We start from the raw sequence: 25,729 nt of genomic DNA on the forward strand, positions 1-25,729 counted from the left end.
GTACCAGTCCTATTTATGTTTCACAAATATCATTCATTCCTTCATCTATGGTTAAGTTTGAATTTAAAATGAATTTGACAGGATTTTGCAGGAATCCTTTTTCAGGCAGTAGTGTTCTACACAGGTCCTTTCCATGTATTTCTACCTCCTCAAAACTGTTACTTTTCCTTACAGAACAAGAGGGAATTTATACAACCATTGAGTTATACCAAAAGACGTCAGTTGTCCTTTTTGTCAAGTGCTTTTAAATTATATAAATAAAATGCACTGATATTTGTTCCTATAATAATATGATATTTAAGCTTGTTTGATTTGTATCATATTGTCTGATATTTATTTAATTGTATATTCATTCGTTTTAAAGGTTTAGGCTAGATGTTCTCTTGAATGTACAAAACACCTTAATTCATACACTTGTCTGTCATGCAACATTTTTTTAATAAACTTAAACGTAAATTAAATAAGTACTATTTATGTTTCACAAATATTGTTCATTTGTTCATCTTCAGTAACCGCTTCAGCCTGCTCAGGGCTGTGGTGGATCTGGAGCCTATCCTGGTAACACAACGGCATATTTACGGGAGGTGAGAAGAAACATACTCCACACAGAAACTCCACACAGACAGTAACCTGAGCTCATTACTCCCAAAGAATATGAGTATTTCATCCAGTGGACAGACTAAAGTCCTCATAAATATTTTTAACAGTGCATTGATCTGCATGCATTAACATGTGCACAGCCTGAGCAAGCAGAAACAGTGTGGTTTTGTATCAGTTTTGGATTATTTTTTGACAGATGTTTTCCTCCAAGTAGCACCGCAATTGCCATGCCAATCTCTGCCAATCAGAATAGATGGGCTCTGCAGCTTAGCAGGAGAATCATACCAGCTTCTTTGCAGACTGAAGATGTGTCTAATAAAGGCCTGACTCTGGGAATAAAGAGCAGTATTAGCTTTCAAATGCCTGATCTGAATGGCTGATGGAGCAGCAAGATTCTGTGGTTTGATTAAACCCAGTACTGGATTACACTGCGCAGGGTAACCAGGATTAATTCTTTATTTAGAATAATCTTAACACACAGTATGTTAGCCTCGAGGTCTAACCTATGTGTGTGCATGAATCTTGATTACAGCATTAAAATATTCTGCAGTGGTGTATTTCAAAATCACAATACAAGACCAACATTTATCATAGTTTAAATTATATGTGTTTTACACAGATTCTTTTGTTTGTTTATTCTTCATATTTCTGTACATAATCTTTACATGTTTTTAAGTGGTAATTACTTAGTTTCAGAGATTAATGTGTTTTAACAGATTAATATGAAGTGCCCCATAACGTGCATTAAATGGTTTGTTTAGGGAAGCAGTGTGCATAGTCGATGGTGATGAGCGGATCCTCATGGTGTTGTATTCTCTAACAAGTTTGTTAAGTGGAAATATTTCCTTGTGGCTTCAATTATTTTGTTTTGTAAACAGTGTCAGTACAGGCTTAAAATAAAGAAGACATAATAATTTCATATTTGGCTAAAGTGGAAATCTATGCAGTGGAACACGTGTCCATCTCAAGACTCTCCCTCTTTTGGCTGAGGTTAAGATCCTAGCTTATATAACTAATATTACGTTATTTAGTTGGAATGAATGGGAATAATTTAGGCTTAGTATGTCACACAGTTAATATATTCTGTATCGTGGAAATGACCTAGTTGGATGCAGGAAAGTCTTTAAAGGCAAAGGCCTACAACATCCTCTAAGTGAAAATAGGCTATTATGCATGCCAAAGTGATGAATATCATGCTGGAAAACAAAGAGAGGAAATGGTTGTGGGTCTGCACAATTTTGAGAAGCAAAAAATCTTTCCACGTTAGAAGAGAAGCAATGAGAGGTTTAGCCAACATCCACTTTTGCTAATTTATTTGCTAAATATGATAATTTTGCAATAAAACAATGAAATGTTATTGATGACACTTCAAAATTGACATGGCATATTTTAGGTTAAATCACTTCCAGAGTAATTATATATATATATATATATATATATATTATATATATACAGTGTATATAAAAAGTCTACACACCCCTGTTAAAATGCCAGGCTTCTGTGATGTAAAAAAAATGAGACCAAGATAAATAATTTCAGAACTTTTTCCACCTTTAATGTGACCTATAACCTGTACAACTCAATTGAAAAACAAACTGAAATCTTTTAGGTTGGGCGAGTAAAAATAAAAAAATAAAATAATGTGGTTGCATAAGTGTGCACACCCTTAAACTAATGCTTTGTTGAAGCACCTTTTGATTTTATTACAGCACTCAGTCTTTTTGGGTATGAGTCTATCAGCATGGCACATCTTGACTTGGCAATATTCGCCCACTCTTCATTGCAAAAACGCTCCAAATCTGTCAGATTGCCAGGGCATCTCCTGTGCACCACCCTCTTCAGATCACTCCACAGAGTTTCAATCGGATTCAGGTCTGGGCTCTGGCTGGGCCATTCCAAAACTTTAATCTTCTTCTGCTGAAGCCATTCTTTTGTTGATTAGGATGTATGCTTTGGGTCGTTGTCGTGCTGAAAGATGAACAACTTCTTCATCTTCAGCTTTCTAGCAGAAGCCTGAAGGTTATATGCCAATATTGACTGGTATTTGGAACTGTTCATAATTTCCTCCACCTTGACTAAGGCCCCAGTTCCAGCTGAAGAAAAACAGCCCAAAAGCATGAGGCTGCCACCACCATGCTTCACTGTGGGTGTGGTGTTCTTCTGGTGATGTGCAGTGTTCTTTTTGCGCCAAACATACCTTTTGGAATTACCAAAAAGTTCAACCTTGGTTTCATCAGACCATAACACATTTTCCCACATGCTTTTGGGAGACTTCAAATGTGTTTTTGCAAAATTTAGCTGAGCTTGGATGTTTTTCTTTGTAAGAAAAAGCTACTGTCTTGCCACCCTACCCCATAGCCCAGACATATGAAGAATATGGGAGATTGTTGTCACATGTACTACACAGCCAGTACTTGCCAGAAATTCCTGCAGCTCCTTTAATGTTGCTGTAGGCCTCTTGGCAGCCTCCCTGAACAGTTTTCTTCTCATCTTTTCATCAATTTTGGAGGGACGTCCAGTTCTTGGTAATGTCGCTGTTGCGCCACATTTTCTCCTCTTGATGATGATGGTCTTCACTGTGTTCCATGGTATATCTAATGCCTTGGAAATTCTTTTGTACCCTTCTCCTGACTGATACCTTTTAACAATCAGATCCCTCTGATGCTGTGGAAGCTCTCTGTGGACCATGGCTTTTGCCGTAAGATGCGACTAAGAAAAGCCTACTAGAACAGCTGAACTTTATTTGGGGTTAATCAGAGGCACTTTAAATGATAGCAGGTGTGTACTGACTCCTATTTAACATGAGTTTGAATGTGATTGCTTAATTCTGATCACAGCCACATCCCCAGTTATAAGAGGGTGTGCACACTTATGCAACCACATTATTTTGTTTTTTTATTTTTACTCGCCCACCCCAAAAGATTTCAGTTTGTTTTTCAGATGAGATGTACAGGTTATAGGTCACATTAAAGGTGGAAAAAGTTCTGAAATTGACCCTATCTTGGTTTCATTTTTTTTACATCACCAGAAACCTGGCATTTTAACAGGGGTGTATAGACTTTTTATATACACTGTATATACAGTAAGAAGTCCAAAGGCAGCACACATGATCTCAGGATCTATGTAATCAAACACCTCATACACATGGTGGTACAGTCCAAGAGCTTTTCATAGCAAACTATATACTCATTTCTATGTTGCTATAAACAGCAACAGTTTCATTAAATGGTTAAACACACTAACTACCAATAAATAATCTATCAATAAACATAATTAATCTACCAATAAACAAAACTATTTCTGAAGCCGAATGCTACTTCATTTTGACAAGTTGTCTGAGAGTAGGAATTTTAAACTTGGAACAGATATCTTGCAGATGACATCATCCTAAAATTCTGTGCCATTGTTCATTTTGCTTTCATGTTAAAGACACCCCTAGACATTACTGCCATCACTTGGTGAGGTATGGTAATGTGTATGCTACATAATACACCGGAAGTATAGTTTTATTCCTTAAAGCCTTATAATAAAGCAAAAACAAAAGGCTTCTGTCATACATGCTCGTTTTTTGGCTTAATTTGTGACCACGCATAGAACATTACTGCCTGAAAAGGAAAAGGAAAGTTAGTTTCTGAATATGTAACTGAATGCAAGCTGTCTTGTATTAGAATCAATGTTAAGTCATAATAATGATATTTTTTTACTGCCTTTAATAGGACAGTCAATAACTAGCACAATCTTGTGATCAGTACCATAGGTACCATGGTATTTCCTCCATACAGTCAACAGAGAGGTTTATTGAACATAGATGAAGAATCTCACTGTTTTTTTTTTTCATGCCCAGTGAAATACAGGGAGTGCCCAGTGTTCAGGCTGGCTGGAGCTTGCTTTCCACATTCCAACAGCTTCAACACAATGGACTCATAAAATATGTTATAAAAGCATGGCTTCTGTATCTAGAGATACCACAAGCACAGAAGAAACAGCTCAGTGGAATGTTCAACAGATTGATGATTTACACCAAGGGCTACTTATGCTTTAGGAAAATATAAGCTTATCTTTTTCCTCAGGTTCTTCTGACCCCTTTCAAATAGGTCAAGAAACCTAGACTGCTGTAGAATCACACATAATACATTTCTGTTATAACCAGGCCAAAGCTGTTGTTTGAATGACGTCAGTACATAATCTCTGAGCCATAAATAAAAAAAGTGTGTGCGTAAAACAGTGTTTCTGTGCATAAACTAAAAAAAAAAAAAACCAGCAAGATCACTTTACTATTCCGAGAGTTGTCATGATTGGATCACTAAACAGAAATTAATCCGAAGCCATGCTTTGATTATTACTTTACTTATAGGCAAAGCTGTGGGGAAGTAACCCAATTAATGCGTGGCTTCAGCACTGGCTTACCCCTGCCTCTTGGCACACTTCAGAGACTGCTGGCCAGTTGGATGGGTTTTCCAGAAATGTCATAAGCTGCTCCCACATCAGACCAAAGCCCACACATTTCTAAAAGACACACACACAGATACAAACACGCACAAATGCAGACCCTGGCTGAGCTCCAGTTACTGACTGCTTTGGTATTTCAAAGAGAGAGAACACAAGGCCTTCTCTCCTCCTCCACAAGAATTCAGAGAAAAACTATGCCTGCTGACTGATAGCTAACCATGAGCACAACTCTCTAAATGCCACATTCATTCTGTTTACTGAAGACTTCTGGGTAATGAATAGAACTCATGTCAAAAAGAAACCCCAGGAATGTGAATAATTCCTCTTGATAACTACAGTATGGGTGTTTAATGAGGTAATGCGCTGTTGTCACCTTTCTGGCTAAAGTCAGCAGAGAGAACAGAGAGAACCCAGTCTCCTTCAGTAACTGTCTGGACTCTGGATCTCCAGTGATGAGCTGGAGTGTATGAAGAGACTTCACATAGTGTTTGAGTTTGAAATATCACAAAAAGAATGTATTATGAAATGATAAGTTGACATGATAACTAAGTCCTGTGTTGGACAGAGTCAAATAAGCCTTACGTCAAACGCCTGTCACACCGCATTGAGTCTGATGCTGATAAGCTGTTTGTTTTCATTCTCAGAGAGGCACGGTCTGAGGAAAAGGTGAAACACTGATCACTGTTACAATACAATCCCTTTTGCTTAATGAGAATAAGTTAAATCACAAGTTTCCTAATATAGTCTTCAAGGACTCTAGACGGTCCAAATTTTTTAAGTATTTCTGCTTCCAACACACAGATACTTAGACTGAAACAGATAATTTCAGTAAAACAATTAGCTTTTGCAAGCCCTTAACTATGGTGTGTGAGCTGTAATCAAACAAAACTGTGGACTAGTTTTGGAGCTAGATTAGCAAACTTATAGTTTTAAAAAGACAAAACTTACAGTTTTAAAGAGACATAAAGTTATAGTTTTAAAGAGATAAATAAAGAATAAATATTTGATAATATTACTTAAAACAGGCATAATTAAATTGAAGACCATCAGATTGCTGAAAATAAGGTGGAACTGTGTAGGCTTGAAAAGAGCAGGACTGCAGGATTTCTGGTAATAAAATATACACTATAAGTAAAAAAAAAAAAAGTTCTTTGTCTCCCTCTAGTGGCTGCTTCTGCTAGCCAATGTCTTCTAATGTCTGAAATACAAGGTACTAATCATTTCAAATACTTGTGCACATGGTACAAAGTTCTGTTCTCAGGTCCCTTCATGAAGGACATTCTTGCAACATTTGACCTTTACATACTTCATCACACAATCTACACTTTAAAGAGGTTTACCAAAGAGCTGTGTGTGTTACTGTTTTTAAAAATCCCACTAAATCCAATCCCACCTTCTCCTGCAGTCATTTTTGCATGTACCCACACAGTATTTTATCCAACTGTATCTTTTCAAAATTGCTGCTAATGCTGCGTCACAGGGCACTTAGAGGAAAGTGCTATCTACCCTCTTCCACATACATGTGCTCACAGCTGCGCACAATTGGCTAATGTCGCTGTGATTGACAGAGGACAGAGAGTACACCATCCCTCCCACCCAGAGAGAACAGCCAATTTGCGATCTCCCAGAATGCTTTCTGTTGTGCCACCTCAAACTATTTATCAATATATCAAGAAGTGAACCAAAGCAGAATCTAAAATAAAGCAGCCCTGATAAGGATAATCCATTTACAAAGATAAGCAATCCTTATTAATGAATGCGATCTTTCTTTGTCCTAGACTTTTTACTGTCATAAGCATGACAGTAAAAAACACTCACGGGACTTTTTTGTCGGGATTTTTTCAGGCTGTCAGTGGTGTGTCATGGCACAGCAGAGCTCGCACACAGTGCCTGTAAAACTGGTCTGTATCTGGAGACCTCCAAAGCTACACAGACAAGGTGAGTTACAATTAGCAATACACCATAAGCCATGCAGACATCAGCTAATATCTCCAACCACGATTTCAAACTTGCTGAAGTCCTGGCTCTTGGTTTCAGACTCTGCACTGATTGTTATTTCGTCATCAGAGGGCTTCATTGCTGCATTGCACAGATTTCATGAATGGTTATACTTTGTTCCAAACAATGTGACAGAAATAGGCCAATAAAACGATAATTAAGTCTCTGGAAAATAAAGAATATATTATTATAGTAGAGGCACATATTACACCTTGTGGAAGAGATCTTTAGAGTTATTCTCTTGGTATACAAACTAATGGACAACCATTATAGTGTAAAAGAAAGCAATAGAATATTTTATTGTCTTTTAAACAATAATAAAGTTGCCATAGCTGTGCATTTATAGGTAAGTCATACAAGAAAAGACATTATATTAGATTCAAAGAATAATATTATAGTAATTATAATTTTTATTTTCTCCTGGACATTATATTGTCCATACAAAAATTTTATTAACTACCGCCCTTTTCTTTAGACTTGTGTAGAACCCAATTTAAAAATATTCAGTTCTCCAGTACAACACATATTATAAAATCAATTCCAGGAAAGAAATTGAATGAAGCTGATTTTACCATAGATATAATACTATAAATTGAAGACTAACAAGAGACACTGATATGAGGATTACTGAATGGCAGACAATACAATTACGAGTAGAGCACTGCCTCTCATTGATAAGAAGCACCTCTCAGGGAAGATCTGGTTTCCAAGTAAAAAAGTCCTTACTAAAATGCTATATGGAAAAAAGAAAGAAACATACGTTTCAGTTAGTATTTTAAATAATAGGAAAATCTTAGTTTAAAAAACTTTTGGCACCTAAGTTTTTGTTAGTGATTAAAGTAATTAGATCACAAAACTGTTTTTTTGCCTTCTTTCTTTCTCATTAAAGATTGTTAAAGCAGTCATTCCATCATTTGTGGTGTTAGTAGTCATCATGCGTCTGGCCTTGAATTGTTGCCTGGTTGTATTCCACAGCAGGAGCAACTCCTACTCAACTGTCATAGCATTTATCAGTTTGCTTTGTGTTTTAGAGTCTACACAGAGACATAATGAACAGTGTTTAGTTGTTAAAATGTGTATTAATACACACATTTTGTTCATTTTGTAATTCTGAATATTCTTTCAGCTCTTCTGTGTGGTTTCACTAAGCCAGGTTTAGTCATGGTATAATAAAACAGCAGACTCTCAGAAGTCCTTATCCCACCCAGAAAGTTCATCAGGAGGCTCCTCCACCTCAGGAGGAAACATGTCGAAATGACTGTGATCCAGAGGCCCCTTTAGCTAGGGTCAATACAACAGACGATTTATCATAAAAATTAATTAATAAACAACATAAACATAGACAGCTTTGACAAAATGTAATTTCAAACAAAAAGTATTTAAGCATCAAACAACAGTGCATGCTTCACCTCTCTCTTCAGCGGAGATGTCAGCTTCCGTCGTCTCAGTCCCTCCCAGTTGAAGCCCTGAAACCACCTGAGAATCAAGAAGGCATGAAATGCACATACTCTCTCTAGTATAGTGAACACACCACACAGTTAAGAGTAACAGTTAATTTGTGACTTTTTGTAAAAGCATGATCGTCACAGAGATTACTCAAAAGAAGTTTTGGTGAATAAGGAACAAGAGTGGCTAGGCGTAGTTCCAAGCCCATGGAAGTACATGGCATATTCAATAAGGCTCTCAAACAGTATACAATAACAACTGTTATATACAGTACATACAACTGGCATCACTCATCTAAGTATACAGTCTCTGCTGGACATGCATGCATCACTGACCATCTAATGAATGTATTAATGTATTAATGTATACATTTATTTTATACATTAATTATACATTAATTATTTTATTATACATTTTTATCTTTATACTCAACATCAACTTACTTCATGAGGCATGCTGTAATTAAAGTTGCTACAAGAAATTTTAAAAACCAGTTGCCTCTGACTGTACACACTAAGCCATATCCACCTATAATTTGCCCACAGGGCTTAAGCAGAGTACCTGTATTTCAGGCACTAACACTATGATTGTTGCTAACGCATCAGCCAAGTACGTCAGCATCACCCTTCTCTCTGTAGCTCCACCGTTCTGCTGAAGATGGCAACAGCTGTGTGTCTCATTCTGGTCTCTAATTGTTCCCTCTGTGAATGTGCTCTTGGTCTGCTTTTGACAATTCTGCCAGAGAGGGGCTAATTTGGAGAAGGCTTCCATCTACTATCCATTGTGCTAGGACAAACCAAGTGAAGCAGACCTGAAGCCGATTTAAAATGTATTGATAAAAGAGACCACCTAGGAACTAAGAGAGATATTAGCATGTTTTATGATATGTCGGCCAGATTAAAGTGAGAACATATATAAAAGTGGGATAACTTTTGTAAGGATTTGTGGCAGAGGGTGGAATACATCAAAGATTGTGATGACATTGCTATAATCTCAATTCAATGAGCCAGATTTTTCTAGGTGAAACATAACCTACTTGTGTTTCTTGATGTCAATGATGCCATTTTTCTTATTGCCGAGTCGTTCTGCAGGATTGAGCCTAAACATAAGAGACAGGAAGGAATATTGCAGTGGTTCAGAGAAAAAGCATCAATACTTAATGTACTGTATGTGGGTTTAGTTCTAATGACATTATGTCAGATATTTCTGTCAGATAATATTCAGTTACAAAACTGAGTAGAGATGGTTCTGTCAGAATGAGTTTGGTCATTTTTAACTAATACATATATTCATATTTAATTTGCAACAGGCATTGTATATAGCTTATATTATACAGTATGTATGTGGTGATCTGAACAAATGCATATGAAAGGATGTGCAGTTAGTACAGTCTGTTTTCAATGCAATCTCAGAAACAGAAAGTGTTTTCTGTTCTCTAAAACATTATCAAGCCACATTTATCAGGTTGTAAATTTATCATACACTGTATCTAATGCTCAGTGTGATTATATCTAGCCTGATGTTTGCGTCAGTCATCCATGATTATAGGCTATGGAGACAATTTATTTCTTTTTTCCCCTCACTAACTGCCCTGATTGGCTAGTGATGCACTAATCAACAGACAGAGTAAAATGGCACATCCTTCTCACGCAGAGAACAGGACCAATTATTCTCTCTTGAAAGCCTGGCCACAGATGCCTGCGGCATTGTTTGGATTTCAGCTCATAGTCTATAATCTCCCTGTATAACACAGCAGATGAGAAGTTGAAGATCTGTATAGCTAATATCTCAGCCCTTCTGATGGAAATGACGTGTGATTCAAACATACATCTGCTAGAGCCTATGACATATGACAGGTAGATATATAAAGATTTACCTGCAAAGCCTCCTGATCAAGTCCTCTGGGCGCTTGCTGATCCTCTTGGGAAAGTCAACCTTCTCTATGCCATGCAGCACCATTGTGTAGATCTTAATAGGATCAGATCCTAAGAAAGGAGGGCTAGAGGGACAGGAAGAGAAGTCACATGTCATAAAGTCATGTGTAAACAAAACTCATGCAGACTTAAGCACAATTAGCTGATAAGCTAATTGGGTTAGGTGTAAGAATTAATTTCACTCAGTTCAACATTTGTGCTAAACGAAGGCATCTGGGCTAATTGGGGTAGAACGGCACAGCAGGGGGTGTGACATTTGAAATCCCTCACCGCAGCATTTAGGCTGATTGTGGTCTAAAATTGTGCTTGTATTATGAATTGCAAATGCTATTTAAAAAAGTATTTGCCTGTATTTTTAACTGTAAATAAAAGCAATTTGTTTTGTGAATAAGCGCAAACAACTCACTGGTGGCTTCAAAATGTGAATCCGACAGTATCTTGAACATAATAGAATAATAGAAACAGCATCAATAAAATGGCTAACAGACCAAATTGAATACCAGACTCACCAAATTTATTGGCATCATAAAAATGGGAAATTAACCAAATAAACGCTTATGCATGAAAACCAAAAAAAGTGCATTTGTCATAAGTTATGTTAGCCAGTTGGGTAATTTTAATACACTTTACTAAAGCTTATTCTGTTATTCTGCCTATATTTGTCACTGACCTAGCATTATTAGCTCTTTTTCTTCTTAGCAGAAGCTAACATAATGTAAATAAAAGTTAGTATATTCTGTGTATTGGAGAAACAAAAGATGAGAGCCTATTAATATGTGTATATCATCACATGTAAATACAACCTGCAAATATAAGTAAGTGTTATGCAGTATTGCTACATTTCACATTCTCACTACACAGTGTTCACTTTTATGTGGATACAGGCATAATGAGGCATTGTCACGTGAAGCTTTGATAATCAGCTACAATGTTACTGCTCCTCCAATTATACAGCCCTATTAGCCTGTGTTAATGGTAAATCTCTTTTAGGCATCATTACTGTGATGCATGTTCCGAAAGGCACTGAATGACCATAAAACCTTAATCTGTTCATCAGTTACAACCCAGAAGCAGAAAACATGAAGTATGAAGCTACAGTGCAGGACTAGAAATCTAGATTATGAATGTGAGAATAACAATGAGTAAGAATGACATCATTTTGCCATGCAATGCTTACCTGCCAGTGAGGAGTTCAAAAATGAGGATCCCTAAGGACCAGCAGTCGGCTCCAAAATCATGGCCTTTATTCATGATGACCTCAGGGGCCACATATTCTGGAGTTCCACAGAATGTCCAGGTTTTCTTTCCCAAACCAATTCTTTTTGCAAAGCCAAAATCAGTCTGGAATCATACAAGCAGACAAAGAGAAACTCTGAACATGCTATATGACTATACCCTTTATAAGATATTAGCAATTGTACGTTTGCAATATTTTGCACCTTGAAGCAATAATTGAACACAATGAATATTCTAGAAAAAAAGTAAGAATGGATGGTTAAATGACCATTTTGATATAGCCCTCTGTATCCAGAAGTAGATTCTCTGGCTTCAGGTCTCGGTAAACAACACCCATTCCATGCAGGTAATCAAAGGCCTCCAGTACACAACCAATACAGAATCGTGCAGTGGCCTCCTCAAAGAAACCCCTAAATCACATTAAAGATGGAAAAATCCTAATTAATGAACCTAAATTTCATTACTGTTGAAGCAAAGTAATGTTTATCTGAATCATTACTGTCAGTAATCAAGTTACTATATTTCTGATAAAGTATATTAGCCATAATGAGATTAGTGGAGTGTAAAAATAACCTACACTCACATGTCCCTGAGAATGCTCCATAACTCTCCACCAAGACAGACCTCAAGCAGCATGTACACATATTTATTATCCCGAAATGTACGAAACAATCTGAAAACAAAACATGTTCCAGTCAGCCGATATATTTGTATCTTCTCATACAAGGGCAGAAAGGATATAAACACATAGTATCATCTGATGTTGTTGCACACAGTAAACTAACCACTTTTGTCTAGAAAGGCCAGAAAGATGGTCGCAAATATCAAGCTAGAGCACACTCTTTTACAAGAGTAAATGACATTCTTCAAGTTGTTCCTTAGTAACTTCCCAAAGCCTCTGCCACCCATATTTGCCACCCTAACACTTGAATGTACACTGGGGCCACTTTATCCTGAGATAACAATACTTAGTATGTTGTATGAGGCCAGTGATATTTTGTAACCTTCTAGAGGTGTTCCATATGCAAATCAAGCTCATCGTCTAACTGTGAGGAATCAACATTCAGAATATTTATTCTGTTATGCAACACTATTATTGACTTAATTAATCTAGTCCTGACAGTTACTCAAGATACAGACAAGATAGTGTCTATTATTACAGCTATTTAAGAAATAATTGAGTACTTTTTACTTAAGATGATTATAATAACATGTAACTGATGTAAATGTAAACAGCTGATCAGTTTTCACAAGCTTTACTCCTGTATGTCTTATAAAACTGACCTGACTATAAAGTTGCAGTTGGTCATTTGCAAAATGTTTTTCTCAGAGTAGATGTGGTCCTGCTGCTTAGTGTCAACAATATGCTTCTTCTTAATGCACTTCAAAGCAAAAGCAGTATCTTCACCTTTGAGCTTCACCTGTGACACACAGTGCAATCCAAACATAAACCTAACTTTAATGGAGTTTATTCTCTTTCAAAGCTAGCATGTACATTGAAATTCTGACTGGTGAATCAGTGTTATTTAGGGACATAATCAAGTTTTGGTGTTTTTGGTGTCTTTGGTGTAAAGTGGTAGCCATGCTCTCACCAGCTCTACTCTGCCAAAGCCTCCCATGCCTAGCGTGGCCACAATTTGCAGCTCACGTAAGAAAGAGCTACTGGACAGTCGCATGGCTTTCTCCCGCAGATTGCGCAGCTCAGCTGCCTCTGTGCCTCGCTCACGCAGAGGAGACTGGGTTCTGCAGTGCCACAACACACACACAAGTAATAATAGCCACACACAAGCTAAGAATATGCATTCATGCTAAGCATGAGTGACATAAAAAATTAAAGCTGATTAGCAAGAATAATTTGACACCTGATAGTCAACTCTTCAAGCAAAATGTGTGTGTTGTCATCCAAAATTTTGGAAGATCAATCAATCCAATCAAACGCTGCTGGCATGCTAGCACTATTTGTTCGCATTTGCAACAGTCTAGCTCCTACCCTGCAGAACATGCTAACAGATATGTTTAGTTGCCCTGTGGTACAGTCATTCCCCTGTTGAAAAAGACAGCTTAGACCAGTATAAATTCCATTAAACATGCTTATTTGTGCTGGTTAGAGTTTGTCTTGTTCTGGCTTAGCTGGTCGTCTAGCTGGTTATGTGGATCTAAACAATTTTTTTTTTTTCCAGAGCACTACATCTCAATCACGTACATGATATAGCTGAATAGCTGACATGAATAGTTTACAAAATCTCTGGAAAACAAGGTTATGGTTATATATATCTCAAATCAGTGTATCTCAAAGCTCAGCTGGTAGAAGATTGTCTTTGCCTCTAAACCTTTGAATAGTTTTCCAGAGAAGAGTAGGAATGTGGCAGGTCTATGGGTGTTTTCAAATCCAGATTAAAGATGTTCTTGTTTAACTTGGCCTATTCATAAGTTTTGGATCGTTTTACCTTATTACATAGATTTTTCATTATTTGTAGTAATTCTCATAGATTTTTAGTTCTTTTGATTAATAACTGTTTCATTATAAAGTCTTCACTTTACTTTTGTTTGTGTAAAGCTGCTTTGAGACAATGACCTTTGTAAAAAACGCTATACAAATAAAAATGAATTGAATTGAATTATAGTGCTTTAGACTAAATATGTGTATATGTTCTGTATAAGTATATGTTCTGTCTCAAAGTTCATAGGGTGATCAAACTATATTTCTATATAATAAAGAAGATATCCTGTTCAATTAATTATTATTATTATTATTATTATTATTATTATTATTATTATCATTATTATTATTATTATTATTATGCTAATCATCCGTCTTCTCCATACAACTAGTGTGTATCCGAATGTATGTAGATATGGTGCTTACGCTGCATTTCTCCTCTCATCATTTATAGACAGCTGCGCCACATACTCCCGCAGATATGCCTGCAGCTCCTCATAAGTGCCCACCATCTGATTAAAGTTACTGTAAAAAGCCATTGGACAATATTATGAAACTGTGTCAAATCAGATATTTATGTAGAGGCTGGAGTGTGTGTCTGTGTGTTAACAAAGACACTTACTCTCTGTCCACCACCAAACACTGGGTGTCATTCTCCTTTGCAATGATATTAGCTGAACGAACATCCTCACTGAATGACAAAAACGGAAATAAAATTCTGCATGTATGCAACTCATTTGACAATTATAAAACTTGAAGCACTTTGGGCTTCTCTCAGTTGCCAAATGAGGCAATGAGACTTTGCTCTTAGACAATGGCCCAGTGTGAGAAAATGATTTCTCAGATGACTAGCATTCCGCCACCCACATCCTCTCATAGATCAACGCTCAGATAGCCCTCTCAGCATAAAGCACTCAACCGAGGAACACAGGAAACAAAATAAAGTCTAAACCAAGCAATTAAAATTAAATGAACACTCTCTCAGAGGATGAGGATGTATTGAGAAGCAAAGGCTATGTATAATTAAATCAGTGCTGAAAATAAAGGAATAAGGAAATAGCCAAACCTTATGAGAGCTTTTTCTCCAAAGTAATCTCCTACTCCCAGGGTCTTAATCTCCTGTGGTTCAGGAAAGCCCTCTGTGCTCTGAGTTACTGAAACCTGTACCAACAATATGTAGACTTCTACTACATATACATATACTACATGCAGATAAATATATGCACATTTTACAGCAGTAAATTCTAGGAATATTTTTTGAGGCATGTTACATACAAAAAAGATTTTAAAAAGTGACAGTGAGTGTTCATCCTTCTTTATACAGAATCTTACCTCTCCTTTAGCTATAATGAAGAAAGTGTTCCCTTCCTCACCCTCACGAATAATGTACTCCCCTTTGTCAAAATAATCCTACAATTAAGATAAACCAAACTGAACATCCCAATCCAAGCACTTAAACCAGATGGTGAAAGACAAAAAGATAGAAGAGTCTTGAACACCTACAATTTCTAAACAGTCAACAATTTTGGCAAGTTTCTCCTCTGGCAAGTCCTTCAATAAAGACACACTGAAGAAAAAAGATTTGTTAAAATGTGGTAAACGTTATCATTTCTGTGAGTGTAAATCATTCTCTCTAACCACAGAGAGCTAAAGGTGTGTTTATGTGTGTGTGTCTAATAGTAATCAACATGCACAGGGGAGTATATATTCGTGTCATGTAGTTGCACCTGCGCAGGAAGCTGAAGTACTCTGCGTGTCTGGCCTGAGTGGATCTCATCATGATGCTCTGAAACATCTGCCGGTCCAGGGCCCAGATGTGGGACTGAGTCACAGCTAATAGAATAGAACAAACCCGGAAACTGAACAACAAATATCTGCATTTGGAAAATTACACAAATCAATGCAGACTATACATGCATGTACAGTGGCCACTGGTTTGGGCCTGTAACCTTATATACACTTACATAGAATTTTCTGAAATAAAACAATCAAGGTTCCTTTGGCATATGACATTTCTTTACTTTATGAAGGAATTTAAAGAAACAAATAACACTAAATGATGAACTTAGTTTAAGCTTAGTTTAGAGCTTAGTTTAAGCTACTGGAAATCACGACACTAATTGGTGATGATCACTTGATACCAACAGCCAAACAAAACATTTCACACCAAACAGCTTGGCTTGTAAGTGGGTATATTTGGAACCTGTTGATTAGGCAGCTGAGAGCAAGTGAACATGCACTCTTTAACCGTAAGTAAACAAATATCAGATATAGCCTGGTAAAGCTATAATGACATATTAGCAAGTGAAAATATCTTGAATATAGTCAGATTGATCTAGTATTTCCTAATATAAAATTCCAATTAACCAAAAAATAAGATTATTAAACCTATTTCGAGACATTTCATTGACTTGTTTCAAATGTCACATTTACTTGTTGTGTTGGCAGACAATATTGTTTCTTTCTAATAAATAAATAAATAAATAAATAAATGCTTAAAATTGTCAAAGTTATTTCCAATAGAACAAGACTATTTCAAGCTTGAAATAAGCAAAATGTATAGAAGTAGGTTTTAGCAAGCTTATATTTGGTTTGTTGCAATCTTGTAATAGGAAATACTATTTACATTTGACTATCTTCAAAATATATTCACTTGCTAACATAGTTTTTGCAGTGTAGTGAAACTGTACAGAGTAATCATCTTTTATTAGCTTTTATGTTCACATTTGCTCAATGATAAATTCCTTGTTAGCTTTTAACTTGGTGAATATGGATTCTGATTCTGACAATATTCTAATATTAATTTACTCAAATAACAATAAGTCTGCCTGGGGCTTATCTAAAATCTTTCATTAATATTGCATTGCATATAGCAAAATGCAGAAACCATTGAAGGAAACACAAAGTCTTGTTTCACAGATATTATAAGTACAAACAGAACACATCTATCGTCATATACAGTACTGTGCAAAAATCTTAGGCACATGCAAAGAAATGCTGTAAAGAAACGAGGCCTTCAAAAATAATGAAATTAAACATTTCTAAATAAAAATTACTATAAAGAGTAGTAAACAGTAATAAACTAAAAGTCAATATTTGGTGTGACAAGTGAGGCTGGGGCTGATTTCTTTCTAGCCCAGACTGTAGATTCATGCAGCCTTTAAGTGACATGTCAGGTGATTACACACAGTAAAAGATTTAATCTTCATTTGGGCTGATAGTTTTCAGCCCCCTCAACACACCCCATAACAACACATATTGTCCAATTAAGTACAAATTACACAAAAGGAGAGGCAGCTGTTGTTTGAATGAAAGGGTCATAGTTTGCACCAGGTCATTGTTATGCTATCAATGAGACCTCATGATATAATGCATTGCTTAACCCTAATAGTTGCATTATCAATAGATAGATATTGTTATGATAGATATTAGCTTTTAGCCCTCTCATCTAATATTATGATCAGCCATTGCTGCTTAAACCACACATTCACCTTTAACAGTGGCAGTCCTCTTGCAGTTGTAGAGGATGGCCAATTCTCCAAAAGCTGTTCCAGGCCGCATCTGCCCCAGGAGCTTCCCATTTTGCATCACCTCCAAAAAGCCCTCTGTGTACCCACCCAACAGCATGGAGTAAAGAACAGGAATATAATAACCTGTTACAATATTTCTGAAATCACTTACAATAAAAGAAAAGGCTGCTTGATGGCAAAAAGGCCAAAGCAGACCTGCAAGCACATAGAGGTAGTTCCCAGGCTCTCCTTCTTGGATCACCACCTGATTGGCAGCAAAGATTTTCTCATACATGCAGTCCACCATCTCTCGTGTGTGTTGAGGCTCTAACTTCTTCAGAAAGTCGTTGTTCATGATGGCCTCATTGATCAGTCTCTTGGTGCTGCAGAAAAGAGACAGAAGAATAAATATTGGGATATAGAGATCTCTGAATACCAGATTAGATATGACTCCAATATTTCATTGCAAATTCAAATCATATTGATATATCTTTTTGGCACTCATATCTTTTTGGCAATTTTTTACTTTTTGCTAAAAATGTGCATCTTGCATAGATTTTTTTTTTTACATCAGCTGCTATGAATAATACACCACAAATTACTCACAGTTGCGTAATGCAGGGTGGTTGGGCTATTAGTAAAAATTTATGGAATTATTATTGATTGATTGATTGATTGATTGATTGATGTTTTACTAGTGTGGCCCCCAAAAGGCACCATGCTCGCCACTCTTGCTGGTATTAGTAAGAAAAATGGCATATTGTCTTGGCTATTTGCTGTTGTATGATTTGCTGACAAAATATCTCATGATATTTGAGATTGCCCTTGGGGTATTTTAAATCTTATGTCATGCTGAATCAAAATCTTGTAACACACATGATCCTTTAAATTTTAAAAGTGTATCTGAAGATATAATTTATACTCAGGAAAGGAAGTTCATTTTTCAGGTTTATGGAGCTGTACTGTGTGAACAACAAGAATGTGTGCTTTAAGTATCCACTATATAGATAAACTTCACAGTAACATACACTGACGTTCTGTATGTTTACACTGAACTGTTTTTTTTTCTTCACTGGGGCTCCTCTCATTACCACATCTGAAAGAACAAGGTCTCTCCATTAGCCTAAAATGGAACTTCTGAATGAATTAGAAGCGAGATTTGTACGGCCTGCTTAATGAAAACAGTAATGATCCTGCCCATTGCATACAGATGGCCCGCCCATTGTGTTCTTCAGCCTCTCCATCCCCCTTATAGTGTGTTATGGTAATCCATGCTTTTGTGCTTAATCTGAGAACAAGACACTACAAAGCTTTCTGCTGTTTCCCTCTTCAGGCAAGTCACCATCTTGTATAGTGACTTGATTAAGAAATTATGAAATATGGCTCAGACCTTGTGTGGTATCAAAGCTTTACAATGAACTCACCCTGAGTCTTTCCGGATACGTGTTCTCTCTGTAGACACATGATGGACCCTGTGGCCACTGTAGAATTTTCCAGATGTAGGCTCAGCAGAAACCCCTTCCTTGGCTTTGAGTCGGCGGTGAACCTCTACAGCCACCCTGTGGAAGCGTGTTGAGCCCTGATTAATGACGCTGAGCAGCCTGTGACTGTGCCTCGCTGGTGGAGAGCGGCCCAGGCTGTTGTAGCCGATGGCATCCTGAAGCTTGTCGATCTGAGACACTTTGGCCTCGAGCTCCCTCTGTAGAGCCTGCAGCTGAAGCTCCTGGGCTCTTAGCTCATGGTCTCGGCGGGTAAGCTCCTCCTCGAGCCAGGCTATCCTCAGCCTCAGCTGCTCCGATGACTCCCACACCGGTGACTCTTTAATACCTGAGGCCAAGCATGTCTCCTCCAGCCGAGGGGCTTTGATAGAACCATTCCCCATGGCCACAGAGTCACTTCGCACCATAGAGAGAGCTTCAAATGGCAGAGCAGCTCGCTGTGTGGCTAGAGACCTCTGTCCACCCAGATAGATACATTCTCTTTCAAAGGAACAGCTTTCACATAGACCTATATCAAAAAATACACATATACGCCACTTAACTGGTCTGTCTTTTCAGATGTTATGTTATTTAACTATGTTCTTTATATTGTTCACCCATGAATTCAGTTTGCACAGTGTGTGTCATCAAGTTTTTCCTGATGTTGATGCTATAGGTCTGTATACTGTAGATAGTGTGTACTGTGTGTTTATTGGCTTTCTGTTCTAGCTGTTGGTCCTGGAGGAATAATATTTTACTTCTGCATTCGGAATGGAGAAGACTAGTGCATATAGTGTAAACAAATATGACATACAAATGACAACAAAATTAAATTGATCTAAGAATCGTTATTATTGAATACTTTTTCAACCATAAATCTTGGAGATCAGTGCACTCTGTTGTTTTATAACAGAAGTGATAAGGGACAGGAGATGAACTGTACCAGTGTAATACAGCTGTTTATTCAAACATGCACAAACTCTAATAAACACATTAAACACCTGGCACTGAAATGAAACGAATATTATGAGCATTGTGTTATAAAAGAAACAATATATTTTGAAAATGTAAGAGTGCTAAAAAATAAATAATAATAATAAAAAAGTCTCAACGCTATTCACTTATTAAGATGTTCAGTCTCTGACAGGGTTATTTACTTCCACGCAAATACAAACTGCTGACAGAAAGACAAGTTTCTTACCTTGTGCGCTTGTTCTGACTCCTTTTGTGTTGAAATATTCGCGGGATGTGTGTCATTGTGGCATGAAGCTGGAGATGGACGGCGCTGTGCTGTCGCTGCTCTCTGAGCGCCTGGCAACCTGACGGAAGCTCCTCAGTCACAGAGAGTCACAGAGAGCGGCGCTGCAGCGCGACACCTAGCGGCCAAAAGACGCCATGCGCGCTTCTATTGCTGCTGCTGCTGCTGCTGCTATTCCTGCTGTAACCACAAGAGGGCGGAAATAAATATGTGGGGATGTTCACCCACTGTCTGTCTGGCATTGTTGCCAACTTTGCGACTTTTCAGACCCCTTTAGCGATTTTTTTCAGAGCCTAGCGACAAATTTAGCGATTTTTTTCAGAGCCTAGCGACAAATATAAATCAGGATTTTAGCAGTGCAGAGCAGCAGCTAGGAAATGGCTTGGAAGTGACTACCGGTTACCATGTAGTCTCAATGAGCCGCGTTTCAGTCACTATTTCATACTCTGTCATTGTCTGACAACAGAAGCAGAAAAATATGTAAATGAAAACAGCTTTATAGGGAATATGGCTGTATTAAAGTACAGTATGTGAGTACAAACAGCAGGAGAGAAGCAAACACACGTAAAAAGCTGACACTAGGCAGAATGCAAAGACGACGCGATGGCGTCACGAATATGCTAATTAGCGCATGACGTCACCCAGCGACATTTGGCGACTTTTTGAGCAGCTACTGTCCAGTGAAAGTAGCTGGCAGGAGTGCTCTCAGATGACATGTTGTTATAGTACATTTTGTGGTGGCACTGTGCCCTCTTCAGCTCAAAGAAGAGCTGTAATTGGTTTGTATCTCTGGAGATGCTCCTCCAGATCATACTCTGTGTAGGGCCCAGCATTAATCTGTTGCTTCAGCTTGAAGTTTCACATAATCAAAATCCTAGATATTTGGTTTGATTTGAATGGGAGAAACCAGTTCTGACCGCTAGACCCTGTAGTAGTGCTGGTTACAAGCTTATCCAATCTCAGAACCAGATAACTTAGAGCACTCATTAACTCTTTAGTTCAGCTCTTGGGTCTCTAACCTTAAAGTGCAACATTAAGGGCTTGTTTCTGTATGTTTATGGATAGTTGGAAACGACCTAGTTTTGTCCTAGATGCATTGTTTGCAAGGTGTTCCTTGTTATTCCTGTCGGCTGTGTGGACCCCAGTAATGGTACATACTGTCTATGGCTGCATAATTAAAGCTGTGAGTGAGAAAAATGTGGACCCACCTGGGATCCCCAGACTGAGAAATACTGAGCTATGTCAGTGTATGTCAATGTATTGTTTATGTTGTGTCCGTCAAACTCAAACAATCAGAAATTCGTATACTACATTTTTTTTTTACTTTGGTAGTAATTGCACACATTGCACTGCAATTAACATGGTGAAGCGACAAGAGCCCTGAAATGCGTCCCTCATAGAAGTGGACTCCACTCCTCTGCAACTGCAAGCCATATGCTGCACTTAATCAAGCTTCACAAGAGCCACTGAACTTGCTGGATGATCTTGATTGGTCTGGTTTTGTTGATGATGAAGAGTTCTGTTCAAGGCAACTCTTCCTCTCCAGCTGTAATCATAGTTGTATGATGATGGTGATTAAGTATGTCCATAGCAGCATTTCACTCCACATGTAATTTTAATGGACACGGATGATGGTGATGACGATAATGAATTTTGCCCCAACAGCTCGATCCTCCGCAAGTCATCATGCTGGAGAGGGACTATGATAATGGTAGCCTCTGATATAAAATCTTTGCATTTAGATGCATATCAGTGTGCATAAAGGACTTTCATGTATCTATTCATGTCCGTTAACTGCTTTATCCTGGTCAGGGTCACTGTGGCTCTGGAGCCTATCCTGGGAACACAGTTCATGGGGCAGGAATGCACCCTGAATGTGACACCAGTCCATTGTAGGGCACCATGCACACACAGGCATTCACATCCTCAACTGGGGCAATGTAGAGTAGCCAATCCAACTACCAATGTGTTTTTGAATATGTATGATTTGAAACACAGAGTACACACTGAACCAAAACACAACTTGTAATCTCCTCCTGTTATTCTGTAGCTGGATCAGAGGCTCTCCTAAGAAATATTTCCAGTGAGAATGACGGAAATAATGTGGAGGAAGACAGTTCCTATCCAACATCCATGGCATCTCAACCAATAATGTTGCTGGGTTTAGCAACTACAAACAAAGCACAGTGGATATAGTGGATCCTTCAGTAGTGACTGAAACAACTAAAGAATCCAATGGAGCTTAAAGGTCAGTTTCCACTATTCTCCAGCCTAGCTATGATGGCCCTGAGCTTCTCTCTGTCTTCACGAAGTGTCTGCTTCTTCCAAGATGACCACAGCCACCTCAGTGCAAGTGCCTTGGCTGAAAAGAACTGCGACCTATACAACCAATAGCTGCAAACTGCTAATGATCCAGACAATGAGAATCTTCATGGAATAATTTATAAAGTGAACCAAAAAGATAACCCAAACTGGAACAAACTGAAGGCCTGCTTTCCCAGCCGCAATGGCAGCTTTCAGCCTAAACTGAAAATGATCCTAGATTTGGTTAGAGAATAGCAAAGTAATAGTCAACACCAAGCATAATTTTTTTTCCTCAACCTTTTATTGAGTGACATTATCATTATTGTGCTACAGATGGTAAATGATTGCTTTGAAAAACAGGTTAGCTACATGTTTAAAAAATGATATAAATAAATATTTAGGTCTTAGGTATTAAGAAAGGCATACAATGGATCTGTTGTAATAACAGTAACAAATCAATACATCTCAGTTGTTTCAAGAAAAAAAAAGGAAAAAGAACCCAGAAAGCAAACAGATCGATATTTGCTCGATATTTGCTAGACTACTGAGATTGTTGATGAATACAATGTAATGCATAAAAACAATATTAAACATGCAAGTGAATGTTCTTGTTATCATGTGAGCTTAAAATGCATTACTATGTAGAAATGCCCTTGTATCCATTTTTTTTTTTTGAGTTATTTGAACTGTCCTAACCAAGAGAACAAAGAGAACATCAATAAACTACCTCCCGGTTTGCATGCTGCATGCAATCTGTAAAACCAACCAAACGAATGAATCTGTAGTGTCATAAACTGACTGTAGAACACAACCAGTCACAGAAGTCTGCTGTACTAACATGGCAAGGCTAAAGGTGAGCTCTATAGATCAGAAATCAGAATGAACTGAGCATAAACTGGCATCCAAGTCTGCAGCTTGAGAGCTGTTGTAACAGAAAACTCTTTAAAGAGTATACTGTACTCCTTGTACAGTTACAGCCATGCAGGCTGAGATCAGCTAGGAAATCAGATACTTTTTATACAAAAGCAATACTTTATACTATATACAAATAGAGAAAAAAAAAAAACAGAATGAAATGGCCACTCTAAACAGTGTGTGACCTTACACACTCTTTTGTACATAAAATCAGACATCTCATTTTATAAAGAATATCACTGGCACTTTTTAAATTTGTAAATGTTGCTGCTGAGTACATGAAGAATTGATGCTGAATACATGAAAAAATTGACTTTGCCTGTTTTAAAACTGTTCTTTCTAGCTTGGGTGAATTCATAAACAAAAATGTTAGTGAAGTACAGCTAAAACTAATGCAGACATTAACCGATTTGATTTTATTGTATTTTATGTTCAATATGGCAATGACTTATAAAAAAACAAAAAAACAAAAGGAAAACATAATTGACTGGACACTACCAGTTTTGAATATGTTTAGATTAGAACTATACTAATTAGTAATCTATTGTATACACATTATAGTAAAAGTACACTGTACAAAGAACAGGACACCACTGAGACATAGTACAGGTATGTCATAAGGGAAATGTTCTGTTTAAAAGATAAATGACACAGTACAAACATTGCAAATGCTGTCTGAGACAAAGTAAATTATAACACACTGCTTTCAATGTGCAAAATCAACAGTCAAAAATACCTCTATGATATGAGCATAAAATATAATACTTCATAACATATGCTTCAGTGGAGATGGATGGCTTCAACTGTAAGTTTGTTAAATAGTAAATGTAAAGTAGTTGATGATTTCACTTGTTGCATAAAATGTTTAAACCAAGATAGTAAAAAGTTGCAAATGATTAAATAGCTGCAAACGATAATGAAAAATGAATTTGTACACTCTTGGTAGGAATATATCTGAAGCAAGTTAGGTCACAAGTAGGTATTTGCAAAACTGTTTGAGTATTTTATAGTATTATTAAGTTATAGTTCTATTTACATGCTTAAATTGCCAAAGATAATCATCAGGCCTCATGATCCACAGCTTTTGGACATTTCCAACTCAATCAGCCCAAAAATTCTTAATGTTGATTGAAGTCACTGTATTTTGTCTTTAAATGCATTCTAATGCCAATTTGATATCCTGAAATAACAAATTTATCTTGAAAAAAATTGTTATGACAATTTGGGATTAATTAGATTTTTTGGTACAAACATCATATACTGATGATAACAGAACATTTAGCTGATGCAAATTTAGGAGATACGAGGAAATATAGTTGATAATAGGCACTATATGTGGATGACATCAGTATGACATCATACAGTAAAACATCAGGAATGCTTCTGTGCATTAGGCTATCCACATAAACAGCAGTGTTAATAAACACCTCATCAACTGTAAGCTTCTACACATGAAACCAGGTCACATTGCTGGTGAAAAATAAAGCATTTTAGTAAAGTTTGTGTGATATCATGTACTGAACAATACTGTTACTATGTGTATGGCTTACACGTGCCTTTCGGTTTACTAACATTCATACCAGACAAACAGGAGTCTCTAAATGGGACTTTGGCCTATATAAATAAATTTTTAAAAACTATATAACACCTATGAAGGAGCACTCAATAAGAAAAGTGACCAACTTTATGTGACCATTTTGCTGAAAGAGCACTTTCTTGAATTAAAAATTAAAGGTGTTTCATAGACAGGTCAGATATTATTCAAAAAGCAATCAATAAAGATTAGCTGCCTAGCACACAAGCACACTGTGTATTTAGAAAAGCTCTTTCTCACGCAGCTGTGGGTGTTGTAATACAACAAATGTGATCTATCATCTTCAGTGAAAGAATATCAATCTCCAAACCTATCTAATGGCATGAAAATGACATTTACATGAAAACATCTATAAATGTGAAGAGCAAATTATAAACGTCTTAAACAGCTGCAAGTCTTTCTTGCCATGTAGTGATATCTGGATATATGTCTTCTTTACTCTGAAGCAGTTTGTAAATATAAATACATTTTTAAAACACGTGATATGAGTTGAGCTGTCCCTCTGGGAGTGAAGGCACATACAGCATAGCTCTGTACACTTCCTGTCACTCTCAGGCTGACAAAAGGC

General features: G+C 37.2%; 1 protein-coding gene across 3 annotated transcripts; it reads right to left on the reverse strand.

The window, feature by feature from the left end:
• Positions 1–7,314: 7,314 nt before the first annotated feature.
• On the reverse strand, positions 7,315–24,025 carry LOC113538666 (cGMP-dependent protein kinase 2). Of its 3 annotated transcripts, XM_026933933.3 has the most exons (19): positions 20,292–24,025; positions 19,037–19,619; positions 17,829–17,995; positions 17,595–17,708; positions 15,831–15,936; positions 15,607–15,670; positions 15,436–15,513; positions 15,170–15,264; positions 14,726–14,794; positions 14,530–14,628; positions 13,256–13,406; positions 12,948–13,084; positions 12,247–12,336; positions 11,932–12,073; positions 11,605–11,768; positions 10,370–10,492; positions 9,530–9,592; positions 8,457–8,523; positions 7,315–8,328 (listed from the first exon to the last, which is right to left on the reverse strand). In XM_026933933.3, the coding sequence occupies exons 2-19, from the start codon at positions 19,516–19,518 to the stop codon at positions 8,233–8,235; spliced, it is 2,307 nt and encodes a 768-aa protein (XP_026789734.1). In that variant the 5' UTR covers positions 19,519–19,619; positions 20,292–24,025; the 3' UTR covers positions 7,315–8,232. The 3 variants fall into 3 exon arrangements, 2 of the variants coding, with proteins under 2 accessions (XP_026789734.1, XP_053088948.1); XM_053232973.1 differs by having other exon boundaries at positions 15,170–15,513; XR_008301526.1 differs by having other exon boundaries at positions 8,252–8,328; positions 8,457–9,279; positions 15,170–15,513.
• Positions 24,026–25,729: the final 1,704 nt, after the last annotated feature.

Source organism: Pangasianodon hypophthalmus, chromosome 3, assembly GCF_027358585.1.
Source record: "Pangasianodon hypophthalmus isolate fPanHyp1 chromosome 3, fPanHyp1.pri, whole genome shotgun sequence".
NCBI lineage: Eukaryota > Metazoa > Chordata > Actinopteri > Siluriformes > Pangasiidae > Pangasianodon > Pangasianodon hypophthalmus.